The 20,788-nt window shown below is 39.9% G+C and overlaps 2 protein-coding genes across 2 annotated transcripts; both read left to right on the plus strand.

Annotated features, from left to right (window-relative positions):
• Positions 1–164: 164 nt before the first annotated feature.
• Positions 165–4,263, plus strand: LOC135948194 (uncharacterized). Its single transcript, XM_065497335.1, has 9 exons — positions 165–255; positions 800–973; positions 1,026–1,254; positions 1,310–1,368; positions 1,829–1,862; positions 1,937–1,998; positions 2,058–2,169; positions 3,601–3,839; positions 4,159–4,263. Exons 2-9 carry the CDS (start codon positions 845–847, stop codon positions 4,183–4,185), a joined length of 891 nt encoding a protein of 296 aa, XP_065353407.1. The 5' UTR covers positions 165–255; positions 800–844; the 3' UTR covers positions 4,186–4,263.
• Positions 4,264–6,129: 1,866 nt separating this feature from the next.
• On the plus strand, positions 6,130–10,182 carry LOC135934040 (uncharacterized). Its single transcript, XM_065475544.1, has 4 exons — positions 6,130–6,178; positions 6,742–6,837; positions 8,458–8,601; positions 9,884–10,182. The coding sequence occupies exons 2-4, from the start codon at positions 6,754–6,756 to the stop codon at positions 10,139–10,141; spliced, it is 486 nt and encodes a 161-aa protein (XP_065331616.1). The 5' UTR covers positions 6,130–6,178; positions 6,742–6,753; the 3' UTR covers positions 10,142–10,182.
• The last annotated feature ends 10,606 nt before the right edge of the window (positions 10,183–20,788 follow it).

A 20,788-nucleotide genomic window follows, 5' to 3' on the forward strand; every position in this document is an offset into this window, starting at 1 on the left:
TTTTTGAAATTTTTTTGATCCGGCGAGTTTAAAAATTCAAAGAATATAGAGAGGAAAATTCATCTGAAATTTGGAAAAGTGGGAAAATATAGCGGAAATGAAATCGACGTTCGAACGGCGCGGCAGCCATAACTGTGCTCTATATTCCGTGCATCATCAAGCACCGCATAAACGCATGGTTGCCAGCACCAAACACACCGTCAGAAGCGAAAATGCTGAATCTTTTTAACTCTTGCAACTCATAAAAACGTTTTGGTGAGAGAAAAACAACGAATTTAATTCCACTGTCAACATTTTCTGCTCTTTTTTTCTTAAAGACCGTCTTTTACGAAGTTTCTGAGCTCACCAATCGATTCCTGAGGGTCGAATTAGGTAAAATTGACATTTTTCCCGTTAAAAAAAGTGCAGCGCGACGTGCGAACTTTTTTCCCGCCAAAACAATTGAATGCGAGAATTGCGCATGCGTGAGAGCTGGTTTGACCACTTGCAGAGAGACCACCTGTACGAATTAATTCTTTGTCACGTCCGGCCAGCTCTGACGCATGCGCAGTCCTCGAAAATTCGTTAAAATTGTTTTGGCGGGAAAAAAATTCGCACGTCGCACCGCACTTTTTTAACGGGAAAAATGTCCATTTTACCTAATTCGACCCTCAGGAATCGATTGGTGGGCTCAGAAAATCCGTCAAAGACGTCCTTAAAATTTAATCTCGTTGAAAAATGTATTTCTGAAATATTTTGTTCAATTTCAAAATTTAAAACTCTCTCTCTGCTACATTTCAAAATTTTGCTCGCCAAAAAGCACGAATATGAGCAATTCGTCATAGCTGAAAGCGGATGTGCACCCATGGGCTTTGTCGATCGCGTCACAAAACCGTATGTGCGCCGTTTTCCCACTTTCCCACACACCTCGCCTGCTTTCCCATCGATGTGCACCAAATTTATATTTCTCATCGCGTACCTGGCGTTAATACTGGTAAGATTATTTGTTTATTATTTTTAAATTTCTTATTAGGTTTTTTATGCAGAAAGAATGTGATTGCGGCAACTGGCGTCACGCGGAAAATGTGTTGGAGCTGCTCCACAAGCTGGAGGGCCTGGTGGAAAATCTGAAAGAACCAGAAAAGTCCGAAGACTCGTTGTCAGAGACGACAACCCTGATTTCGACAACCCTGAAGGCCACTTCGACGACGACAAAGAAAGCGACGACTTTGGCGCCAGGAATGGTGCAAATCACAATGAAAAATTTCGTTCCTGGTATTATGAGAAAATATTTCATTGGTTTTTTGGCTTAATTATTTGTTTTCTAAAGATGCAAAGAAAAATTACTGCAATGAAGCCGTCTGCACGTTGCCGGCTTGCTCGGAAAAGGTTTAATTTTTATTTAAATTGACCAGTTGCGTAAACCCTAAGTGTTCGAAGCTGCCAACAGATGGCGCCACCGTAGACTTTCAATTTTAAGGCACTTCCGCTGCGATTTCAGATTCAATCTAGCTACTGTGCATTCTTCAATTAATTTGCTATTTTTTGACGTGCTGAAAACCAAAATCGGTTCAGCCATTCGCCGTAGAAACGTTGGAAAAGATTTTTTATTTCAAAAAATAGTCTTTCACGATTCTACGGCGATTGGCTGATCCGATTTTGGTTTTCAGCACGTCAAAAAATAGCAAATTAATTGAAGAATGCACAGTAGCTAGATTGAGTCTGAAATCGCAGCGGAAGTGCCTTACAATCGAAAGTCTACGGTGGCGCCATCTGTTAATTGGCGGCTTCGAACACTTAGGGTTTATGCAACTGGTCAATTTAAAATGGATTTTTATTTTCTTTTTAGGACATTACTCGATATGGACTCATGAGGAAAGCAGGTTGGTTAATTTAACATTTTAATTTTTTCTACTTTTAAAATGAATAAATTTATATTTTTTTGTTTTAATTTCAGTAAAGATGCCGAAAATCTACTCTGTCTGCGACGGTTTCAAAATGCTCATCTCCCTGCTTCGAGTGAGAATCCATGATATTTCCTAAAGACGTAATTAAAAAAAACAACGCAAAATTTTCAGTTACCAATCATTGCGGCGGGCGACAGTTGCTGCACTTACAATTCCAGCGTCGCTTCCTTCACCACGGATAAATTCTTGAATTGTTTCAAAGAACTACACCTGGCGGAAAAAAGTAAATGGAATGAAATTTTATAATAATTATTCCTTGGGCTGTGAAAAACGTGATTTGGACATTACAAAATTTTGGTTTTGGGGACCCAGTCGGGCCCCTATGGGCCCTAAACAGCTCGGATTTGTGTACCAATCGATACCCCTTGGTGGGACACGTCCATCCGTGTGCAGTGTTCCAAAATCAGACCATTTTTCGAATTTCTTTCTGAAAAAAGTTCGAAAAAAAATCAAAATTCTCAAATTCTTCCACGTGCTCCCGAATATAACGCCCAGCCAACTCTAGGTATCGAATGAAGACAATTTTCCGGGTTTTGGAAAAAATGCTTTTTTCTAGTAGTGCAATTTTGCATTTTTTTTTTTCTAAAACCTGCCTTCCGGTCGCTTTATTTCACGATTGGAGCAAAAAAATTGACCAAACTAACGGTGAATCGACGCGGAATTTATCTGCAAACATTTTGAGACCAATTACAAACAGATCCGATCAAAATCCTAATTTTAAACTCGATTGAAAGTTTGAAAAACGTGTTATTTCGCACTTTTTCCCATAGAAAAATTAAAACCCGCCATTTTTTTCCGCAAATGCACACAGATTCACGTCTTTAATATTTCATCGCGCACGGAGGCCCAACGCCGGTCTGGAAACCAATTTCGAGCTCTCTCGCTTCCATAGAAATTTTATTTTTTTTTAAATTCGACGAATTGATGGATTTCAAGTCACGAAGTCTCAAACGAATCGTCTTAACGAGCCCTACAACCTGACGTACCCTGACGACCTTTTTTCAGGGTACCCCACCCTGAGATCGGTCCCGGAGCCACTTTTCTCGGTTTTTCCGACGTCAAAAATAAACGAAAACAATTTAAATAAAAAAATCCTACAGAATAATTGCAAGGGAAGCTTCAAATAATTTTTTAAAACTTAGGTTCGCCTTGCAAACACAAAAATAGCCGCTAGTCTGGCGTGTCTGTGATGTGCAACACAGCAATTTTAAGTTTTCCACGAAGCGGCCGCGGCCGGCGTGTGTGTCATTTTTTTTCCGCAAATGCACCCAGATTCCCGTCTTTAATATTTCACCGCACACGCAGGCCCAACGCTGGTCTGGAAACCAATTTCGAGCTTTCTCGCGCCCATAGAAAAATTAAATTTCGTTTTTTACGGTTTTCCGACTTACGACTAAAAAGTGGTTTTATTTTTGTTAAAATTCGACGAATTGATGGATTTTAAGTCGCGACGTCTCAAACGAATCGTCTTAACGAGCCCTACCACCTGATGTACCCTTAAATAAATATTCCTTGGGCTGTGAAATTTTGCAGCATAAAAACGTGCAAAATTTTTGGAATTAATGTTAATTAATTTCTTACAAGAAATAAGAAAAAAAAATCTCTCCCAAGTGGTAAAAAGACTAACAAAAATTAAATATTTTTAATAAATTAGAATCGAAAGCGGTGCAAGCGAACACGTTTTGGACGAGTGCGAAGTTCGCGCCGGAGTGCAACTCGTACGTTTGGTGCCCGGAAAAGGAAATAATCAAAGAAAGCGACCCCATGTGGAGGGGCGGATTTCCAAAACGCAGCTCGGGCGACTGCCTCGCCATCCAGGTCAACAACGCTGACCCCAAGGAAAACGGACTGTACAACTTCAACTGCAGCGTTGCCCTCGGATTCATGTGCTACGTAAGCCATTTTTTTTTTGTTGTTCTCTAATTTGTTAATTTTCTATTCCTAAAATCATTTGAATATTGAACAAAAACATCTTGGTTTAATATTTAATTTTAATTTATTTTCATTCATATTTTTAGAGGCGCTTAAAAACGTTACATGATTCAAAATAAAAATGAAAACCCTGGCTAAAAATCAAACAAACTTATTATTTTTATTTTTATTAATTGTGGTTGAGCATATTTTTTTTAAATTAAGTTTTTGGACTACTCATATAAAGCAACAACCGTTTTATTATTTTTCTAATTGTTTGCTATTTTATCAATTTTCGCAGGGGCCTGCTGAGATGATCGGCGACTGACACGATGCTCTTTTCATTCATTTAAAAATTCATCCGATGGCAATAAAAATGTAGATCATAAATCAAAATTCCCAGTTTAATTGCTTCAAATAAAGAAACAATTCCATGCTGATTTTTACTGCAGTTAAAAATTCGGGGAAATATTGCATTTTACGACCCTCTTAATTTTGTTCACGGTTGGAAGCGAACCAGCAGCAGGCTGCACACTGCACAGCGGATGTTGTGTCATCCATCCACACTCCACATCCACACAACGAGCACGCGCTGAAACTGCAAGCACATCGGTACAATAATTATTATTTCTTTGCGGCAGAAAATGTTAAGAGTTTTTGTCTATTCAGTATATTTTTAACCCTCGGTTTTCAGGTCAATTTTGATTATTTAACTAAACAGATGATAACCAAAGAAAATGAGTTTTTGCTGAAATAAATTAGGGTTGATTTTAAATGTGATTCCAAGTTAATAAAAATTGAAAAAAACAAGACATTTATCGATTTTTGGGTTTTTTGCACATCCAAATCTCAGGTTCTAACCAACAGAATTGCACAAACTACCCACCGTTGGACTCGTCTTGACCTCCACTAACCAGCCAAAGTGTTAATGGGGTGCTTACCCCCATTCCCTTTCATCCCCATTGCTACAGTTTTGAGAATAAAATTTTTTGCATCCTTTAAAATATTTTAAATTTTCCAAAATTTTTTTTAATTACTATCCTGTCCCTTCTTTCAAAAGAAATGAAGAAAAAAAATTTAAATTAAAACATCAGGATTTGTGATATATTTTTATTATTTTTTGAGGTGTTTGAAGGACAGCAAAAATTATGGGTGGAGGGTAGGCACCCCTAAAACCCTTTAGATAGTTAGGGGAGATAGAGACGAGTCCAACTGTGGGTAGTTTTTGCAATTCTGGTTGCTAGAACCAGAGATTCGGAGTTCGCAGAATTGGAAAAAAACACGAAAATCTCGAATTTTTCGCCTTTTTCGTATTTTTGAGGCTCTAAATCTCGGGTTCCAATAATCGGAATTACAAAAAGAAACCATCTTTAGACACATCTTAATCTACCCTGATTAGCTGTAGGGTGTAAGGGGTGCTCACCCTCCACCCTTTTCTTCCCCGTTGCTAAATATATAGCAGAAAAATGTACTCGGGAGCATCTTCCATGGGTTTTTAAGTTATTTTAGCAATTAGTGGGTGAGGGTAGGCACCCCCTTAACCCATCAGCTGGTCAGGGGAGTTTGAGACGAGTTCAACGGTGGGTAGTTTTTGCAATTTTGATGCTTAAAACCCGAGATTTGGATGTGCAAAAACGCGAAAAAACGATATTTTTTCACTTTTCGTGATTTTTGAAAATTATAATCTCGGGTTTTTACCATCAGAATTGTTAAAAATACCCCTCGTTAGACTCGTCTCAATCTCTTCTGATGCACTGAAGTGTTTTTGTCGTGATAATTTATTGCGTTTCAATTATTTGGAGCCTTAAAAACCCAAACAAACGTAATTATGTCTCTTCAATTTTCAAGTCAATTTGAAGCAGAATTGATTTTGGTTTTCAGCTCGTCAAACGGGTTTTGGGAAAAATGACACAGATTGAAAAAAAGTTAAATAAATAAAACAACTCTTTAATTTCTCAGAAATGCAGTTTTGCTTTTTTTATTCTGAAATTTCCCCGAAGTTTTCTGCTTTTTGCTGGAATGATTATGCATAAATCTCCAATGATTTGAAGCGATACAAATGAAAAATAGACCAGGTTAATAAGAAAAATCGATTTGACGAGCTCTGAATAATTGCGTGGAAAACAATATGATTTGAGCAACTGATGCATCTGGGGGGAAAAAAAGCGGAGGCGGCAGCCCCGCGAGTTTGCGTTTTGCACGCAGATTTGATTAGCGGTAGGCTGCGGCGGCAAGGGAGCAGTGACAACCAACCGCTCTTTCGCCGTCTCTCACATCAGCCGCGCATTCCTCGCTCTGCACCTCCGGCTTTTCCTCTCAAGGTAAGACACTCCCTGTCTGCGGAAAAAATCAGACTTACTAGAGAAAAAAGTAATTTCTTTTTATAAATGGAAATTTAATTTAATTAAAATTATTTTTTATTTAATTTTCTGTTTTTTTCCTAAAATTCACGGTTTAAATATATTTAAAATAATTAATTAAATAGCAGAACCCCAGAAAAAGTTCATCAAGTGCTGAATTTAATAATTTGTTTCTTATATCTAAAATTACATCATAAAAAATCCAACAAAAATTATTTTTAGAATCCTATAAAACCTGTGAAGCGTTTTGAGTTTTTATCTGGGTGGAAAGAGGGATTTCTCATCGGCTGGTAGAGTGTTGCGATGACAAGCCGTGGCTCTCGCGCCCTCATTACACACAAACACCATTTTTCTGCTTATTTAATCTGCGGCTAATCTCGGAGATAATTATTTATCCCAGGCCGCCGCCAAGGCACTCAAGGCAGAGAAAAAGAAAGTTTGTTGGCTCGTACGTTGGCTCGTCCGTTGGCTGCACGCGCCTCGAAATAAACGTGTAAATACAACGAAAATGTGATTACTTTCAGGCTGCATCGAGAATGTCAGCTGCAATTTGTTTCCTGCTCGTCTCCGTGCTCGTCTTCGCCGCCCCTGCACCCGCTTTCGATGACACTTCAGACGAGGTACGACAATTTTAATTCAAAAATTTAGAATTTTAACTGATAACAAAGTTATTTTTTTATCATTGGTCAATTTTGTGGAAATAGGGAGGGTTTTACAGCATCATTTTAAAATTTTTGTTTGTTTTATCTCTAAAGAGACGTGGAAAAAAATGAAAATTTACTTATTCCTCGGTTAATTTTTGAATTTTAAATTATTTCTAAGATAAAATATGATGATTACAATTTTATTTCATTCCTAAATAATTATTTGTTGAATATTTCTAAATATATCAGACGCGTTGGGAAATATTAATCCTTTTTATTTATAGATTTGTTTAACAAATGGTATTTATTAATTACTAAAATTAATTAATAAAATGAATAAAAATTAATTCAAAGTATTCGAAATATTTAAGAAATATATTGGAAATTTTAAATTAATCATCGAGTTCTTCCCGCTGGTCAGAAGTCAATATGGCGTCGAAATTTATAGATCTTTGATTAAACGCCCATTTTGAGGCTGCGCAGTAAACTTGTGCGCATCTGAAGCATGCGCAGTGTGATCAGATCGCTTCTTCATCTCACAGGTATGCTGAAACTCATCACTGCGCATGCGTGAACCAAATCAAAACCTTCTGCGCAGCCGAAATTCCCACCGTTGCGATCTGTTTTGGGTTCCCGCCGGTCAGAAGGAAATAATGGCGACCAATCAGGAGACAGTCCAGCGGCCAATCAAAAGCGTCGAAAAAAGGGGCGTGCCGACCTAATAAATTCATTTCCGCGTTTTTTGTTACATTTCCAACAGCCCGATGTGCCATCTAACGGTTGATTCGCCAATTACCGGGATAATCAGCTGGTTTGTAACTTTTCCGCCGCACTCTACCAGACGCCATGTCTGCGCGTCGCGTGAATCTGGCTCCCGGTGTTATTAAAAATAATAAATAATGATTTTTGTTCTAATTTTAAGGCTATTTAATGAATATTTTTGGTTTTATGAATTTAATTTTCTTTTATAATTTATTAAAATTCGATGCTTCTCGTCATTCATTAAATTTAAACAAAATAAAATGCTTTGAGACCAACATTTTATAAAATTTTAAAAGTTTCCCCTGACTGATTTATATTAAAATATTTAAAATAAAATATGCTTATGGAGTCCATTTTACAATAATTAAATATCGTTTTCCAGGTTGCCAATAGGCTATTTGAGGACATAAATTCCCGATCCAGCCCCAACTCATCCAATTTAGAACGCGCAACTCTGTTGCTTTGGTTTTTATTTTATGCGTCTTTCCCGGCGCTATCAAGTTTCTATTTTTTCTAACAATTATTTCGAAATAATATCCAGTTTCTGCAGCCATTTGCAAATCATTCTAACAATAAACTTATTTATTTTCCCATTGTGACGCCATAAAAGCGAACCGCTGCACTGCTCACATAATTTCGGCTCGAGGAAAAAGTTGGCGGCGCGAAAGAAGCAGTCAGTGTGTGTCGTTTGAATATATTACACCCGCGGCGGCGGCGGCAACAAGTTGTTTTGCCAGCACTTTAAAAGGTTTTGTCAGCCTCTTGTTTTTCTTTCTTATATCGACCTGACGCACACTCTCGTTGTTTTTATTTGCTGTTTGTTTTTGGAAAAAGTTGCAGGATTACGAGCTGGATGACGTGGTCGGTTTCGCCTCTTTCGATGTCGATCCAAATTTGGAAAGCGAATCGGAAAACGAAATTCTGCCTGTCAACCCAATGATTATTTTGCCTTTGCCCCTTCCGCGCGTTGCCAAAAAGGTACTTTTCAAACTCACCCCATTTCCACCTTTGTAAATAAACCGGTTATTTTGATGTGAATTATTGCATGATTTTGCTGGGATTATATACACCACTACAAAATCTGACAAAACTGAACATTTTCTTCTTTGTTATCATTGAATGGATTTTTTATTGACAAAAATTGAATTTTTTAAGGAAAAAATTTAAAATTAATTTTCTCCGTTTTGCGTGGATGTTCTTTGGAAATTAAAACCTTAAGAAAATATTTCTAATCCTCCGTTTAATTGTTATCGTCGTGAAGATGAGATAAAATAAAGAAATTAGGATGTTAAACCAGTTCCAAAAGCAAAAATTAAGGGTAGAGGGTAGAGGGTAGGCACCCCCAAAACCTTCAACTGGTCAGGAGAGGTTGAGACGCGTCTAAAGGTGGTTAGTTTTTGCAATTCTGATGCCTAGAACCCGAGATTAAGAGTTCGCAAAATTTGCAAAAACACGAAAATTACGAATTTTTCGTATTTTTCGAACTCCAAATCTCGGGTTCTAACCATCAGAATTGCAAAAACTAACCACCATTAGACACATCTCAACTTACTCTAAATACCTGAGGGATTTAAGGGGTGCTAACCCTCCACCCCTTTCAACCCCCTTGCTAAATTTATCGCAGTAAAATGTACTCAGAAGCACTTTTCCGCGGGGTTTAAAATATTTTAGAAATTACTGGGCGGGGGTAGGCAGCCCCTAAACCCATCAGCTGGTTAGGGGAGGTAAATTTGAGTCTTCCGGTGGGTATTTTCTGCAATTCTGATAATTAGAACCCGAGATTTGGAGGTGCAAAAATTCGAAAATACGCAACATTTTCACTTTTTGTGATTTTTGCAAATCCAAATCTCGGGTTTTAATTATCAGAATTGCAAAAATTACCCCTCGTTAGACTCTTCTTAATTTGTTCTGATACATTAAAGGGTTTTTGGCGTGACAATTTATTGTGTTTCAATAATTTGGAGCTCTCAAAATCAAGAAAAACGTAAATTTGCTCATAAATTTTTATTTTAAAATTTCTAGACTCAGTTAATAAGATTTTTATGTTTATAGCACTTAAAATTTGGAGCTACCAATCATAGTTATTTCTAAAAAAAATTTCAAACAATTTTTTAAAAAAATTAAAAGGCCGCATTCATTAGAGAAAAATAAAAAATGTGCAGTTTTCCCGCAATTTGTGTAAAATCCCAGCAAAATATATCTGATGATTAATCCATTTCGAACAGAAAACCGGCTAATAACTGAATTTGTGGTTGGACAGGCCCTGACGGCCCTGGCGCGCTGGAGGCCGTTCGGCTCGTACGTGGAGGCGGCCGCGTCGGCCGTGGCCGCCAGCGTGGCCGGCCCCGAGAAACTGGACCTGATCAGCGCAGAGCCGCGGGCCCGCGGCCGCCTCGGCCGGGAGCAGGGCTTGCGGCCGCGTGGCCGCTTGCAGCCGCTTCGCTTCGGCCGCCGCAAACGCACCGACGGCCGCCAACGCAGAGGCCGCAACACGCCGCACGAATGGACTTTGGATTGAAAATTAATCAATAAATAATATTCCGCCAGACAAAATTACATATCCAAAATGTACACGAATTCCATTAAATTATAATGAGTTTTGAACGCAAATTTTGTTTTATTTAATTGTTAAAAATACAATTTAATTTCGTGAAACGGAGATTTTTTTAAAATATTTCTATTGCAATTTTTGCCAATTTTTTCGCATTTTTAAAGAGGATCGCTTGACAGCATCATTTGAATTTCTCTATTAAAATTGATTTATTTGTGTTCTTGATTTTTTAAATATTATTTCTAGAATTTTAAGTTTTAAATTAATTTTTATGATTTTACGCAATTTTCACCAATTTTTTTTTTTAGGATTTCTCAACAGCATCAGAATTGCAAAAACTACCCACCATTAGACACATCTCAACCTAAGGGTGTTAACCCTCCACCCATTTCAACCCCCTTGCTAAATTTACCGCAGTAAAATGTAATCAGAAGCATCTTCCTCGGGGTTTTAAAATATTTTAGCAATTAGTGGGTGGGGGTAAGCACCCCATAAACCCATTAGATGGTCAGGGGAGGTTAAGACGAGTCCAATGGTGGGTAGTTTTTGAAATTCTGATGCTTTGAACCGGAGATTTTGCGTTTGAAAAATGTAAAAAAGTGTCGAAAAACGCAAATATTTCACTTTTTGTGATTTTTGCAAATCCTTATCTCGGGTTTTAACTATCACAATTGCAAAAACTACCCCTCGTTCGACTCGTCTCAATTTCCTCTGAAGTACAGAATGGTTTTTGACGTGATATTTTATTAGGTTTCAGTAATTTGGAGCTTTCAAAATCAAGAAAAACGATATTTTTGTCATTTTGTTCATTTATAGTTAATCAGAAGAAATTAAATGCCTGAAGAGTTTTGCGGGAAATGCATGTATTCTTGATAGAATTTTAAATTTAAAATTGTTTATTATGATTTTATGCAATTTTTGCCAAGTTTTTTATTTTTATTTTTTAGGTTGGTTTGTTTAACAGCATCAAATTTAAATTTTTGTTGAATTTCGGACGTGAATTCAGTTTGTTCTTTATTAATTAATTAAATTAAACCATTTTATATTTAATCAAGTTTTAACATTTCATTTGTTTTGTTTTACAAAAGCCACAAAAAATTTAAAATTGTTTTAAGCAATTTTTTCCAATTCCTTTCAAAATATTTATTTTCGGGGGTTAATTTCCAGTTGCAAAAGATCTCAACTGGATATAAATAAAATCTCTTGAAAAATATATTTAAATTGAAATCATTTTAAGACTCAAAAAATACCGAATTGATCCTGGCAGCAATTAAAACTAACAACGCGATGTAATTCGAGGCAACAAAAATAATTGGTCACTCGAGCCAAATTATTATTCCTCTCTGTTGGAAAAAAATCCGAACTTTCCCGTCAGATGGCTCCACCGTGCGGAAAAGCAGCCAGAAAATGTTGCCGCCACCTATGAGTTTTTCACGAAACTAAAATCAGCGCGGCGGCGATCGAGCGCCTTTGCGACCCTAATAAATCATTGCCGGCCGACGCTCGAATTTTACTGCGAGGGAAAACAGTTTTTTGGCTTGTCGGCGCCGACGAATGAGTAATCAATTTCGGGCCCGAACAGAGAGAGAGAGAGTGAAGACTGAAGAGAGAGCATCCTGCTTCTTTTTTTTGGTGTGTCGTTTTGGCCGGGATATCGTTTTGCGAAAACCTTTCTCTCCCCTGCAGCTAATTAGCAATTTTCATAATTTATCGTCTGCGGTGCACGCTGGCGGAAAATGGAAAATCCGCCCCTCTGCCTCCAACCGCTGACTTTGGATTTTCGGCAAATGGGAATTCATTATTTATGTTCAAACATCGAAATGTTCAAATTAGCTGACGAGAGAAAATTGCATTTTTAAAATTTTAAATTAATTTTCACTGAAATTCCTATCTTTCTGTGTAAAAAAATTGCCAAAAATCCAAATTAAGAAACAAAACCTGGCCAGTCAACGCCTCATGGTACCAAATGAAGCTTCGAGCAGTCAAAACCGGCCTCCAGCCAATTGGCGAATTAATAAAAAAAATATGAAGGGGTCTTTTAATGCAGATTTTGGGGGATCTTTTTAGCTGGGGGGTGGACAGGGACCGATTTAGGGTTTATTCAACGCGAAATTTTATCACGAGTCCAACGAACATTAGTTTTTGCCTGTAAAGCCCATAGGAGCCGAGTAATTAATTTTTAAACGTGAAAAAACGTGATTTGGACATTACTAAATTTTGGTTTTTGGGACCCAGCCGGGCCCCTATGGGCCCTAAGGCGGGGATTTTTGTACCAGTCGATGCCCCTTGGTAGGGCCCGTCCACCCATGTGCAGTTTTATAAAATAAGAATTTTTTTCGAAAGACCAAGAATTTATTTCGGCAAACATTTCGAAAAAATCAAAATTCTAAAATTCTTCCACCGCCACTCCAGGATATAACGCCTAGTCATCTCGGCTTAGTATCGAATGAAGAAGATTTTGAGGGATTTGGAAGAAATTCTATCCAGCCGTTTTTCTCCTACAGAAGTGGGATTTTCCGTTTTTGTCGAAATCTTACGCCTTCCGGTCGCCATATCTCGCCATTGGGGAAATAATTTGACAAACCCTACGGTGAATCGACGCGGAATTTATCTGCAAACATTTTAGGACCAATAACAAACTGATCCGATCAAAATCCTAATTTCTAACTTGATTTGAAGTTTGAAAAACGTGTTTTTTTCACCTGCTTCCCCGAGAAAAATGAAAATTCACCATTTGTTCCGCAAATGCACCCAGATTCAGGTCTTTGCTGTTCCACCGCACACGGAGGCTTAACGCCGGTCTGGAAACCGATTTCGAGTTTTCTCGCGCCCATAGAAAAATTTAATTTCATTATTTTCGATTTTCTGACTTACGACCCGAAAATGGTTTTATTTTTATTAAAATTCGACGAGTTGATGAATTTCAAGTCACAAAGTCTTAAACGAAAGGTCTCAACAAGCCCTACAACCTGACGTACCCTGAAGACCTTTTTTCAGGGTACCCCACCCTGAGATCGGTCCCGGAGCCACTTTTCTCGGTTTTTCATACGTCAAAAATAAATGAAAACAATTTTTTTAAATACATCCCACAGAATAATTGCAAGGGAAGCTTGTAATATTTTTTTAAAACTTAGGTTCGCCTTGCAAACACAAAAATAGCCGCTAGTCTGGCGTGTCTGTGATGTGCAACACAGCAATTTTAAGTTTTCCACGAAGCGGCCGCGGCCGGCGTGTGTGTCTGCAACGTTTTGCTGCTCTTTTTTTTGTCTGCGCAACAAGAGCGAGTAGCGGCCTTTGAAATCTTTTGAAAAGCAGCCGAGTTGCGTGTGTGCGGCGTGACGTCAATATTCTGCTGAATGACGAGAGAGAGAGCGAGAGAGATGCAATTTTCTCCGCCGTGCGCCGCGTGCTGGCCGTGCCGGAGCGAGAGCAGCAAGCAAGCAACCCCTTTTGCTACGACTCGAAAGCGAGTGCACCCCCTCTCACTCCTTTCCGGCCATAACCTCCGCTTAGGGTCGACACACACGCCGCTCCGAGAAATTTCAAACTTGCCCAGGCGAAGATTTTTTCTCATTTTTTGCGTGACAAGAAGTGGAAATGAAAGAAAGAAAGAAAGCAACCCGCCACCCACCCCCGAACGGGTAAAAGCAAGGTGTGAATTCCGACGCATCTGGCCAGGAAATGAACTAGTCCGCTTGCATTTCTTTCTTTCCGGTCTAATCTCAGAGCTGCGTGTTTGCTTCAATCAACTGTGTTTTTGCGCCAATAAGCACGAAAACATAAAAGAGGGATGAAAGCTATTTTTGCCAAATACAACGGAAATTTAAGCAGGAAAATATGGCTTTTTAATTTTTTGTGTAAATTTCAATCTAGTTATTTATTAACCAAATTTAAAATTAAATTCAATTAAAACTGTCTGTGTTTTTTAATCGGGATTTTATTTCATTTATCGCTCAACATTCTTAAAGAAAGTAAAATAAAATAAATAAGTAATTTATTATAAATCTCCGGTGGCCAGGTTGCGATCTCTATCGGTTCCCGCTGGTCAGAATTCAATATGGCGTCGAAAAAATGGAGGCTTTCAAGGTGCTTAAATTAGTTGATTGAATATACGCCCATTTTGAAGCTGCGCAGTAAATTTGTGCGCATCTCAAGCATGCGCAGTATGTTCAGATCGCTTCTCCATCTCACAGGGAGGCTGAAACTCATTTCTGCGCATGCGTGAACTAAATCAAAACCTTCTGCGCAGTCGAAATTCCCACCGGGGGTCCAGGTTGCGATCTGTGTTGGTTCCCGCCGGTCAGAATTCAATATGGCGTCGATATAATGGAGGCTTTCAAGGTGCTTTAATTAGTTTTTTTAATATTCGCCCATTTTGAAGCTGCGCAGTAAACTTGTGCGCATCTTAAGCATGCGCAGTATGTTCAGATCGCTTCTTTATCTCACAGGGAGGCTGAAACTCATCACTGCGCATGCGTGAACTAAATTAAAACCTTCTGCGCATTCGCAATTCCCACTGGGGGTCCGGATTGCGATCTGTGTTTGTTTCCCGCCGGTCAGAATTGATTATGGCGTCGAAATAACGGAGGCAAATCAGGAGACAGTCCAGCGGCCAATCATAAGCGTCGAAAAAGGGGGCGTGCCGACCCAATAATTTCATTCCCACGCATTTTGTTCAATTTCCATTAGCCTGATGTGCCATCTATCGGTCGAATTGCCAATTACCAGACTAATCAGCCGGTGGTAAAGAAACAAAAACATTCATTCCCACCGTACTCTACGAGACGCCATATCTGCGCGTCGCGTGAATCGGTCCCCCGGTGTTTTCATGCTAAAAATATATTTTTTTTCTTTAAACCCCAAAAATAATAAAAATCACCCCATTTTTCAATCTCTCCTACCCTGAAAAGCCAAAGAAAATCCATCTAATAATTGAATTACTTTTAAAATAGATTTCCCTGCTGTTCTCACTGGCTTTCTAACAATTTTCTGTTGGATGAGACTGCTTACAAAACAATTAAACTTTCAGGACAGCATCTGCTCGCTATTTTGGTTATTTTAAGCGGAGGCTAAATATTTGGAAAGCACATTTCACCTGCCAACACGCAGGGAAACACAACAGACACACCGTTTGCGTTCACAAAGTGCCCTATCACATTTTTTCGTTAATTTCTGGATGTTTTAGACGCCTAATAAGTGGCTCCAGAATTCAAAAAATTCTTGTCTGCAATAAATAAAAATAAATTGAAACCAAAGAGCCTCTTTTAAACGAAATGCACTCAAGGGGCGACTTTTAATCAGCTTCCGTCCGTTTTTTTTTCGGCCGGCTATTTCGATCGCGCGGGCGAGAGGCGTGTATTTTCACTAATTGCATCCGAGGCGTCCAATAAATATTTTTCCCTTTGCGCTTGATAAGGAGCAGAGCAACGCAGGCTGCCGGCCGATTTATTTCAGGCCGCGTAAGCCGCCCGGCGCGCACATGCAATCTAAAAATACGTGCGCGCGCGCGACGCGGCCGATTGATACAGCAGCCCGGCATTTTTTTTAACCCTGCTCGCTGCTCTGCCTCATGATCATGAAACAGCCCGTTAACGACATGTGCTGCCTGCATGCGAGTGGCCGATCGAAAACAAAAATAAATAAAAATGTGCGAGAGGAAACTGTTAACGTAATTATTTTTGTAATTAAATACTTCTCAAATACTCTCTGATTAATTTAGCTCCATTATATGGCAATTTTTAAAGAATGTGCAGGAATTCTTCTTCTTACGTCGAGGATGGTGGGTGGTTTTTGACGAAAAACCAGCCACTGAGGGCCGGAAGGGGCGGTGGCGTCGGAAAAAGCATGAAAATTCACTCCTGGACCGATCTCAGGGTGCGGTACCCTGAAAAAGGTCTTCAGGGTACATCAGGTGATAGGGCTTGTCGGGACGATTCGTTTGAGACCTCGTGACTTGAAATCCATCAATCCGTCGAATTTTAACAAAAATAAAACCATTTTCGGTTCGTAAGTCGGAAAACCGTAAAAAAAACGAAATTTAATTTTTCTATGGGATGGAATAACCTCAAAATCGGTCTCCGGACCGGCGTGGAACCCGCATGTGCGTTGAAACAGTAAAGATCGCAATCTGGGTCTCCGTGCGGAAAAAATGGCAAAATTTCAATTCCCTTTCGGAGAAAGTCCAAAATTCATGCTTTTCAAACTCCATAACCCATCTAGTCCCCCAATTTTCTAGATAAATGGAAAAATTTGGTGTCAAAAGACGCGATATGAAATGGCTCAGGAGACCCCTTTCTGTTGGAGTAGCGAAAAGGCTGGCGGAAGTCAAAATTATTTAAAAAAAACACCCGAAAATGCTTAATTTCACTTTTAAAAAACTTGCACATTTTTTTATTTTAAAAATCCTCCAAAATTTTGTTCATTTGATGCCTATCTAAGATGGCTAGGCAGCATTACCGGAAAACCCTCGGGTCATGGTGATCGAACTTTTTTGAAATTTTGAGATTTTTCAATGTTTTGATATTCAAAAAGCCACAGTAATTCTAAAAATGGTCCGATATTAGAAAACCACACACGGGGAGACGTGCCCATTTGAGGGCATTAACTGGTGCAAAAATCGCCACCCTCCGGCTCATAGGGCCCGAGTTGGGCCCTGAGAACAAAAATTGTGTAATGTCACAAAACATTAAAAAATTATTAATTCGGCTTCCATGGGTCGTACAGGCAAAAACTAATATTTTTTGGACTCGCAGTAAAATTCTGCGTCAAATGAATATGAAATCCACCCCTGTCCTCCCCCTCAACCCCAAAAGCCCCCAAAATCTGCTCAAAAAGTCTAATTTTGTTCTAATTTTTGTTTTTTTAATTAGCCTATGGGTCGGAGGATGATTTTGACACTATTTTCTTTCATTTGGCATGAAAAGGCGTCGATAGGCCGTGTGTGGCGCTGAAATTCGCGTTTCTTTGCGATTTTTTACACGGGGAAAATAGGGAAAAATGCACTAGATTAGACTTTGAACTGAAATAAACAGAAGAAGACATATTATATCTCGTCAAGGCTGTAGTGTGCAAATCAAGTTTGCGTATGTATATCTGTGTGCAAAGTGGATGCAGGCGGTGGGTAAATCAGCAATAAATCACGCAGCACACATTGCAGCAGGGTATATAAACACACGACAGTGTTTACACAATCCTGCTCCGCTTTTTGCCGCGTGCCTGGAAGACGCGCGGCTCGTTAGGAGAAAGAAAGAAAGAAAGAAAAAAATCAGGAAAATTCGGGATTTATTTATTTGGGGCGCGTGGCGGCGGGCGAGCCGAGCATCAATATTTCGCAGCTGGAGAACAAAGGAGCGCGCGAGCTGCATGGGATTGAGCAATATTTGTTTTTGCTGGCTGACGTCTCAGAGTAAATAATTCAGGCGCAGATTTCCCTGAAGAGCCGCTGTTAGCCTGATTTAGCCCTGCGCAAACACACGCCGCTTTCTTTATTTTTTGCTCTCTCCTTTTATTTTTCCTCCTCCTTTTGTCTGCGCGTGTAAATTTAGCAGGACATCTGGCCGCCGATGAATTAGCCTCGAATGATTCGGATGAGTGAGCTACACTGATGAATTGCACTGCACTCACTCTCGCGCGACCCCCGTGACAAAAAGCCGACCGAAATAACTAACACGCGGCCGCTCAAAGCAGGCTTCAAAGCTCCAATCTCTCAGCGCACTGCATCGCCGACATGCCCCGACTAATGGCACATTTTTCAGCTCAACCGCAACTCCACAAACTAACCGCTAAGTTGATTTCTTTCAGAATGAACATCAGTAAGGCCTTTTAATACTTTTAGGCTCAATGAAACAACATTTTTGTACTTTTCAATCGATTCCTGAGGGTCGAATTAGTTGTATTTTATTATTTATCCTATCGAAAAATTGTTTTTTGATGTGCGAGCAGAGGCGCAAGCGAAACGCACGCGTCTTTGGCGCGCAAAACGTTTGAATCTTTCGTTTGCTACTCGCCCCTCTGACGTCACAGCTCTCTCAGCTGAGTAGGCGACAGTAGAGACATCTAGCGAAGCTCACGGAGTTTGAGCAGTCACGTGACTCAATCCCGCCTTCTCATTGGCCAAGAGTGTGCTAACTCCCTTCCACACACCCCTCCAAGCAGTGCGTGCTTTTGGCGGGGGATTGAGTCACGTGACTGCTCAAATCATTTATTTGGTGGCTACTGCGCAAGCGTCATGCTAAATTCTTGGCATTGACAGCTGAGAGTCACGTGACTAAATCCCGCCTTCTCATTGGCTACGAATTTCTTGCTTCTCCCTCCTCTTGTAATACCCCCACTCTGAGGAGTGTGACATGCGCAGAAGAGTGCGCGTGGCACTGCCTGGAGGGAGTGGAAGGGGGGAGCAGAGATGCATGCCTGCTCTCAGCCAATGAGATGGCAGGATTTAGTCACGTGACTGCCAGAACTGCGTGAGCTTCACTGCTCTTGCTGTGTATAGGAGCAGATGTCTCTGCCGTCGCCTTCTCTCTCAGCTGCCACGAAGCATGGCTGTGACGTCAGAGGGGGACGCATTCGACCAAAAGATTCAAACGTTTTGCGCGCCAAAACAACGTGCGTTTTGCTTTAAACCTCTGCTCGCCAGTGAAAAAATGTTTTTTAACCAGAAAAATAATTTACTCCACCTATTTTGACCCTCAAGGAATCGATTGGATCATTCAAAAATGGTTTTTTTCCATCTCAAGAAAGAAAAACGAAGGTTAAACTCCTGCCGTCTTGCGATAATTCTTCAAATAAAGACGCCATTTAGCATAATTTGGTCCAAATTGTAATTCATTCTCGCAGCCGTAATAAATTTCACATATTATGCCGGCAGCAATTTTGCCTGAGAACACACAAAACGTGCTACTATTATGTAAAAATGTAAATGTCGCGTCTTACACTTGATCATTGTCGGTGGCAAGTGGTCGTAAATAAAATTTAGTGAGAGCGCGCACGTCGCTCCGAGGGCTCTATCTCATTTTCCATGCCGCGTGGCTCAACTCTTGGACGCCAGCCATCACGAAATTGCAATTGTTGTGTGTTGAGAGACGATAAAATTTCATTCTTATCGCTGCCCTTGTTGGAGGAGAAACAAGATCTTCATAAAAAGAATAAATTAAAGCTGCACCAAAGAAGAAAATAAAAATAAATTTCCCGGAATGATTATTGGAAATTATTTCACAAATTTCTAGTTGCACTGCAAATAAAAAATGCCAAGGGAAGGTTTATTATTTCCCTGCTCTTTTAGCTGGAGACGGACGATATTTGATAGGGCATGTTCACGACGAGGGAGCAAAAAATGCGGCTGCCGCCTGATTGGAAGGAAGAAAGAAAGAAAGTGTCGTCGTCGTCGGGATCAAAAGTGACGAAACCCGGATGCCAAAGTGAAAGAAAGAAAGCTGAAGAAGCAAGTCCTTGAAGATAAATTAATTTTAATCAACCAAGCAAACTCCGAGGCAGCATAAAAAATGGACAAATTCATTAAAAGTTGCTGTTGGTGTCGAAATAATGGAGACAGTTCAGCGGACGATCAGAAGCATCGAAAAAGAGGCGTGCCGACCTATTTATTTCATTCCCGCGTATTTTGTTATATTTCTAGAAGCCATCTAACGGTTGATTCGCCAATTACCGGGCTAATCAGCTGTTTTTAAAGAAATATAGCAACAAAAATATTCAAATTTCCCGCCGTACCATATCTGCGCTTGCCACCTGATTAAACCAGACAAAAAATAACCGTGTGTTTTTGGTCTGCGGCTTATTATCCACGTGTCAAGTGAGTTACGGCCGGGCCATTCGTATTTGTCGCAGCGCTATGAGAAAAATATGCACCTGCCACTTCAATTAGTCGTGACGGAGGACGTGTCGCCGCTGATTATCCTGCGGGGCCGACGCAGGCACCGCGTAGCAGGCGATTTTTCATTTTGGAGCAAGGGGAAGGGTGTAGTTTCCATCCTCTATCGATCCGTTCAATTATTTCTAATGAATTTATGGAATTTATCATGAAAATAGCTTCAGCACAAGGATTTTGTTGTTGTTAATTCTTTACTAACAGCTGATTAGCCCGGTAAGTGGCGAATCGACCGTTAGATGGCACATTAAGCTGATGGAAATGTAACAAAATGCGCGGGAATGAAATTATTAGGTCGGCACGCCCCTTTTTTGATGCTTCTGACTGGCTGCTGCACTTTCTCCTGATTGGCCTCCATTATTTCGACGCCATATTGAATTCTGACCGGCGGGAAGCCATCAAAGATCGCAATCCGGCTCCCCGATGGGAATTACAACTGCGCAGAAGGTTTGAATTTGATTCACGCATGCGCAGTGATGAGTTTCGGCCTCTCGGTGAGATCAAGAAGCGATTTGAACATACTGCGCATGCTTAAGATGCGCACACGTTTACTGCGCAGCAACAAAATGGGCCTATATTCAAACAACTATAACTTCCGACGCCATTTTGACTTTTCTGTTCGGTGGGAACCAACTTATGATTTATATTTAAATGAATTCTCAGGTAATAAAATTTCTAATTCAATTATTATGCTGTTAATGGAGTGTTACACGACAGAAGCCGTAAAATTCGGC

The sequence above is a fragment of the Cloeon dipterum genome, chromosome 1 (genome assembly GCF_949628265.1).
Source record: "Cloeon dipterum chromosome 1, ieCloDipt1.1, whole genome shotgun sequence".
NCBI classification, from domain to species: domain Eukaryota; kingdom Metazoa; phylum Arthropoda; class Insecta; order Ephemeroptera; family Baetidae; genus Cloeon; species Cloeon dipterum.

Excerpts from the sequence above, each read along its gene's own strand:
- LOC135948194 (XM_065497335.1), top strand. The coding sequence starts at position 845 with ATGGGCTTTGTCGATCGCGTCACAAAACCGTATGTGCGCCGTTTTCCC. Across the intron at positions 2,170-3,600 it reads ACTACACCTGGCGGAAAAAA|AATCGAAAGCGGTGCAAGCG; the intron begins GTAAATGGAATG and ends TTAATAAATTAG. Across the intron at positions 3,840-4,158 it reads CCCTCGGATTCATGTGCTAC|GGGCCTGCTGAGATGATCGG; the intron begins GTAAGCCATTTT and ends CAATTTTCGCAG.
- LOC135934040 (XM_065475544.1), top strand. The coding sequence starts at position 6,754 with ATGTCAGCTGCAATTTGTTTCCTGCTCGTCTCCGTGCTCGTCTTCGCC. Across the intron at positions 6,838-8,457 it reads TCGATGACACTTCAGACGAG|TTGCAGGATTACGAGCTGGA; the intron begins GTACGACAATTT and ends TTTTGGAAAAAG. Across the intron at positions 8,602-9,883 it reads TTCCGCGCGTTGCCAAAAAG|GCCCTGACGGCCCTGGCGCG; the intron begins GTACTTTTCAAA and ends GTGGTTGGACAG.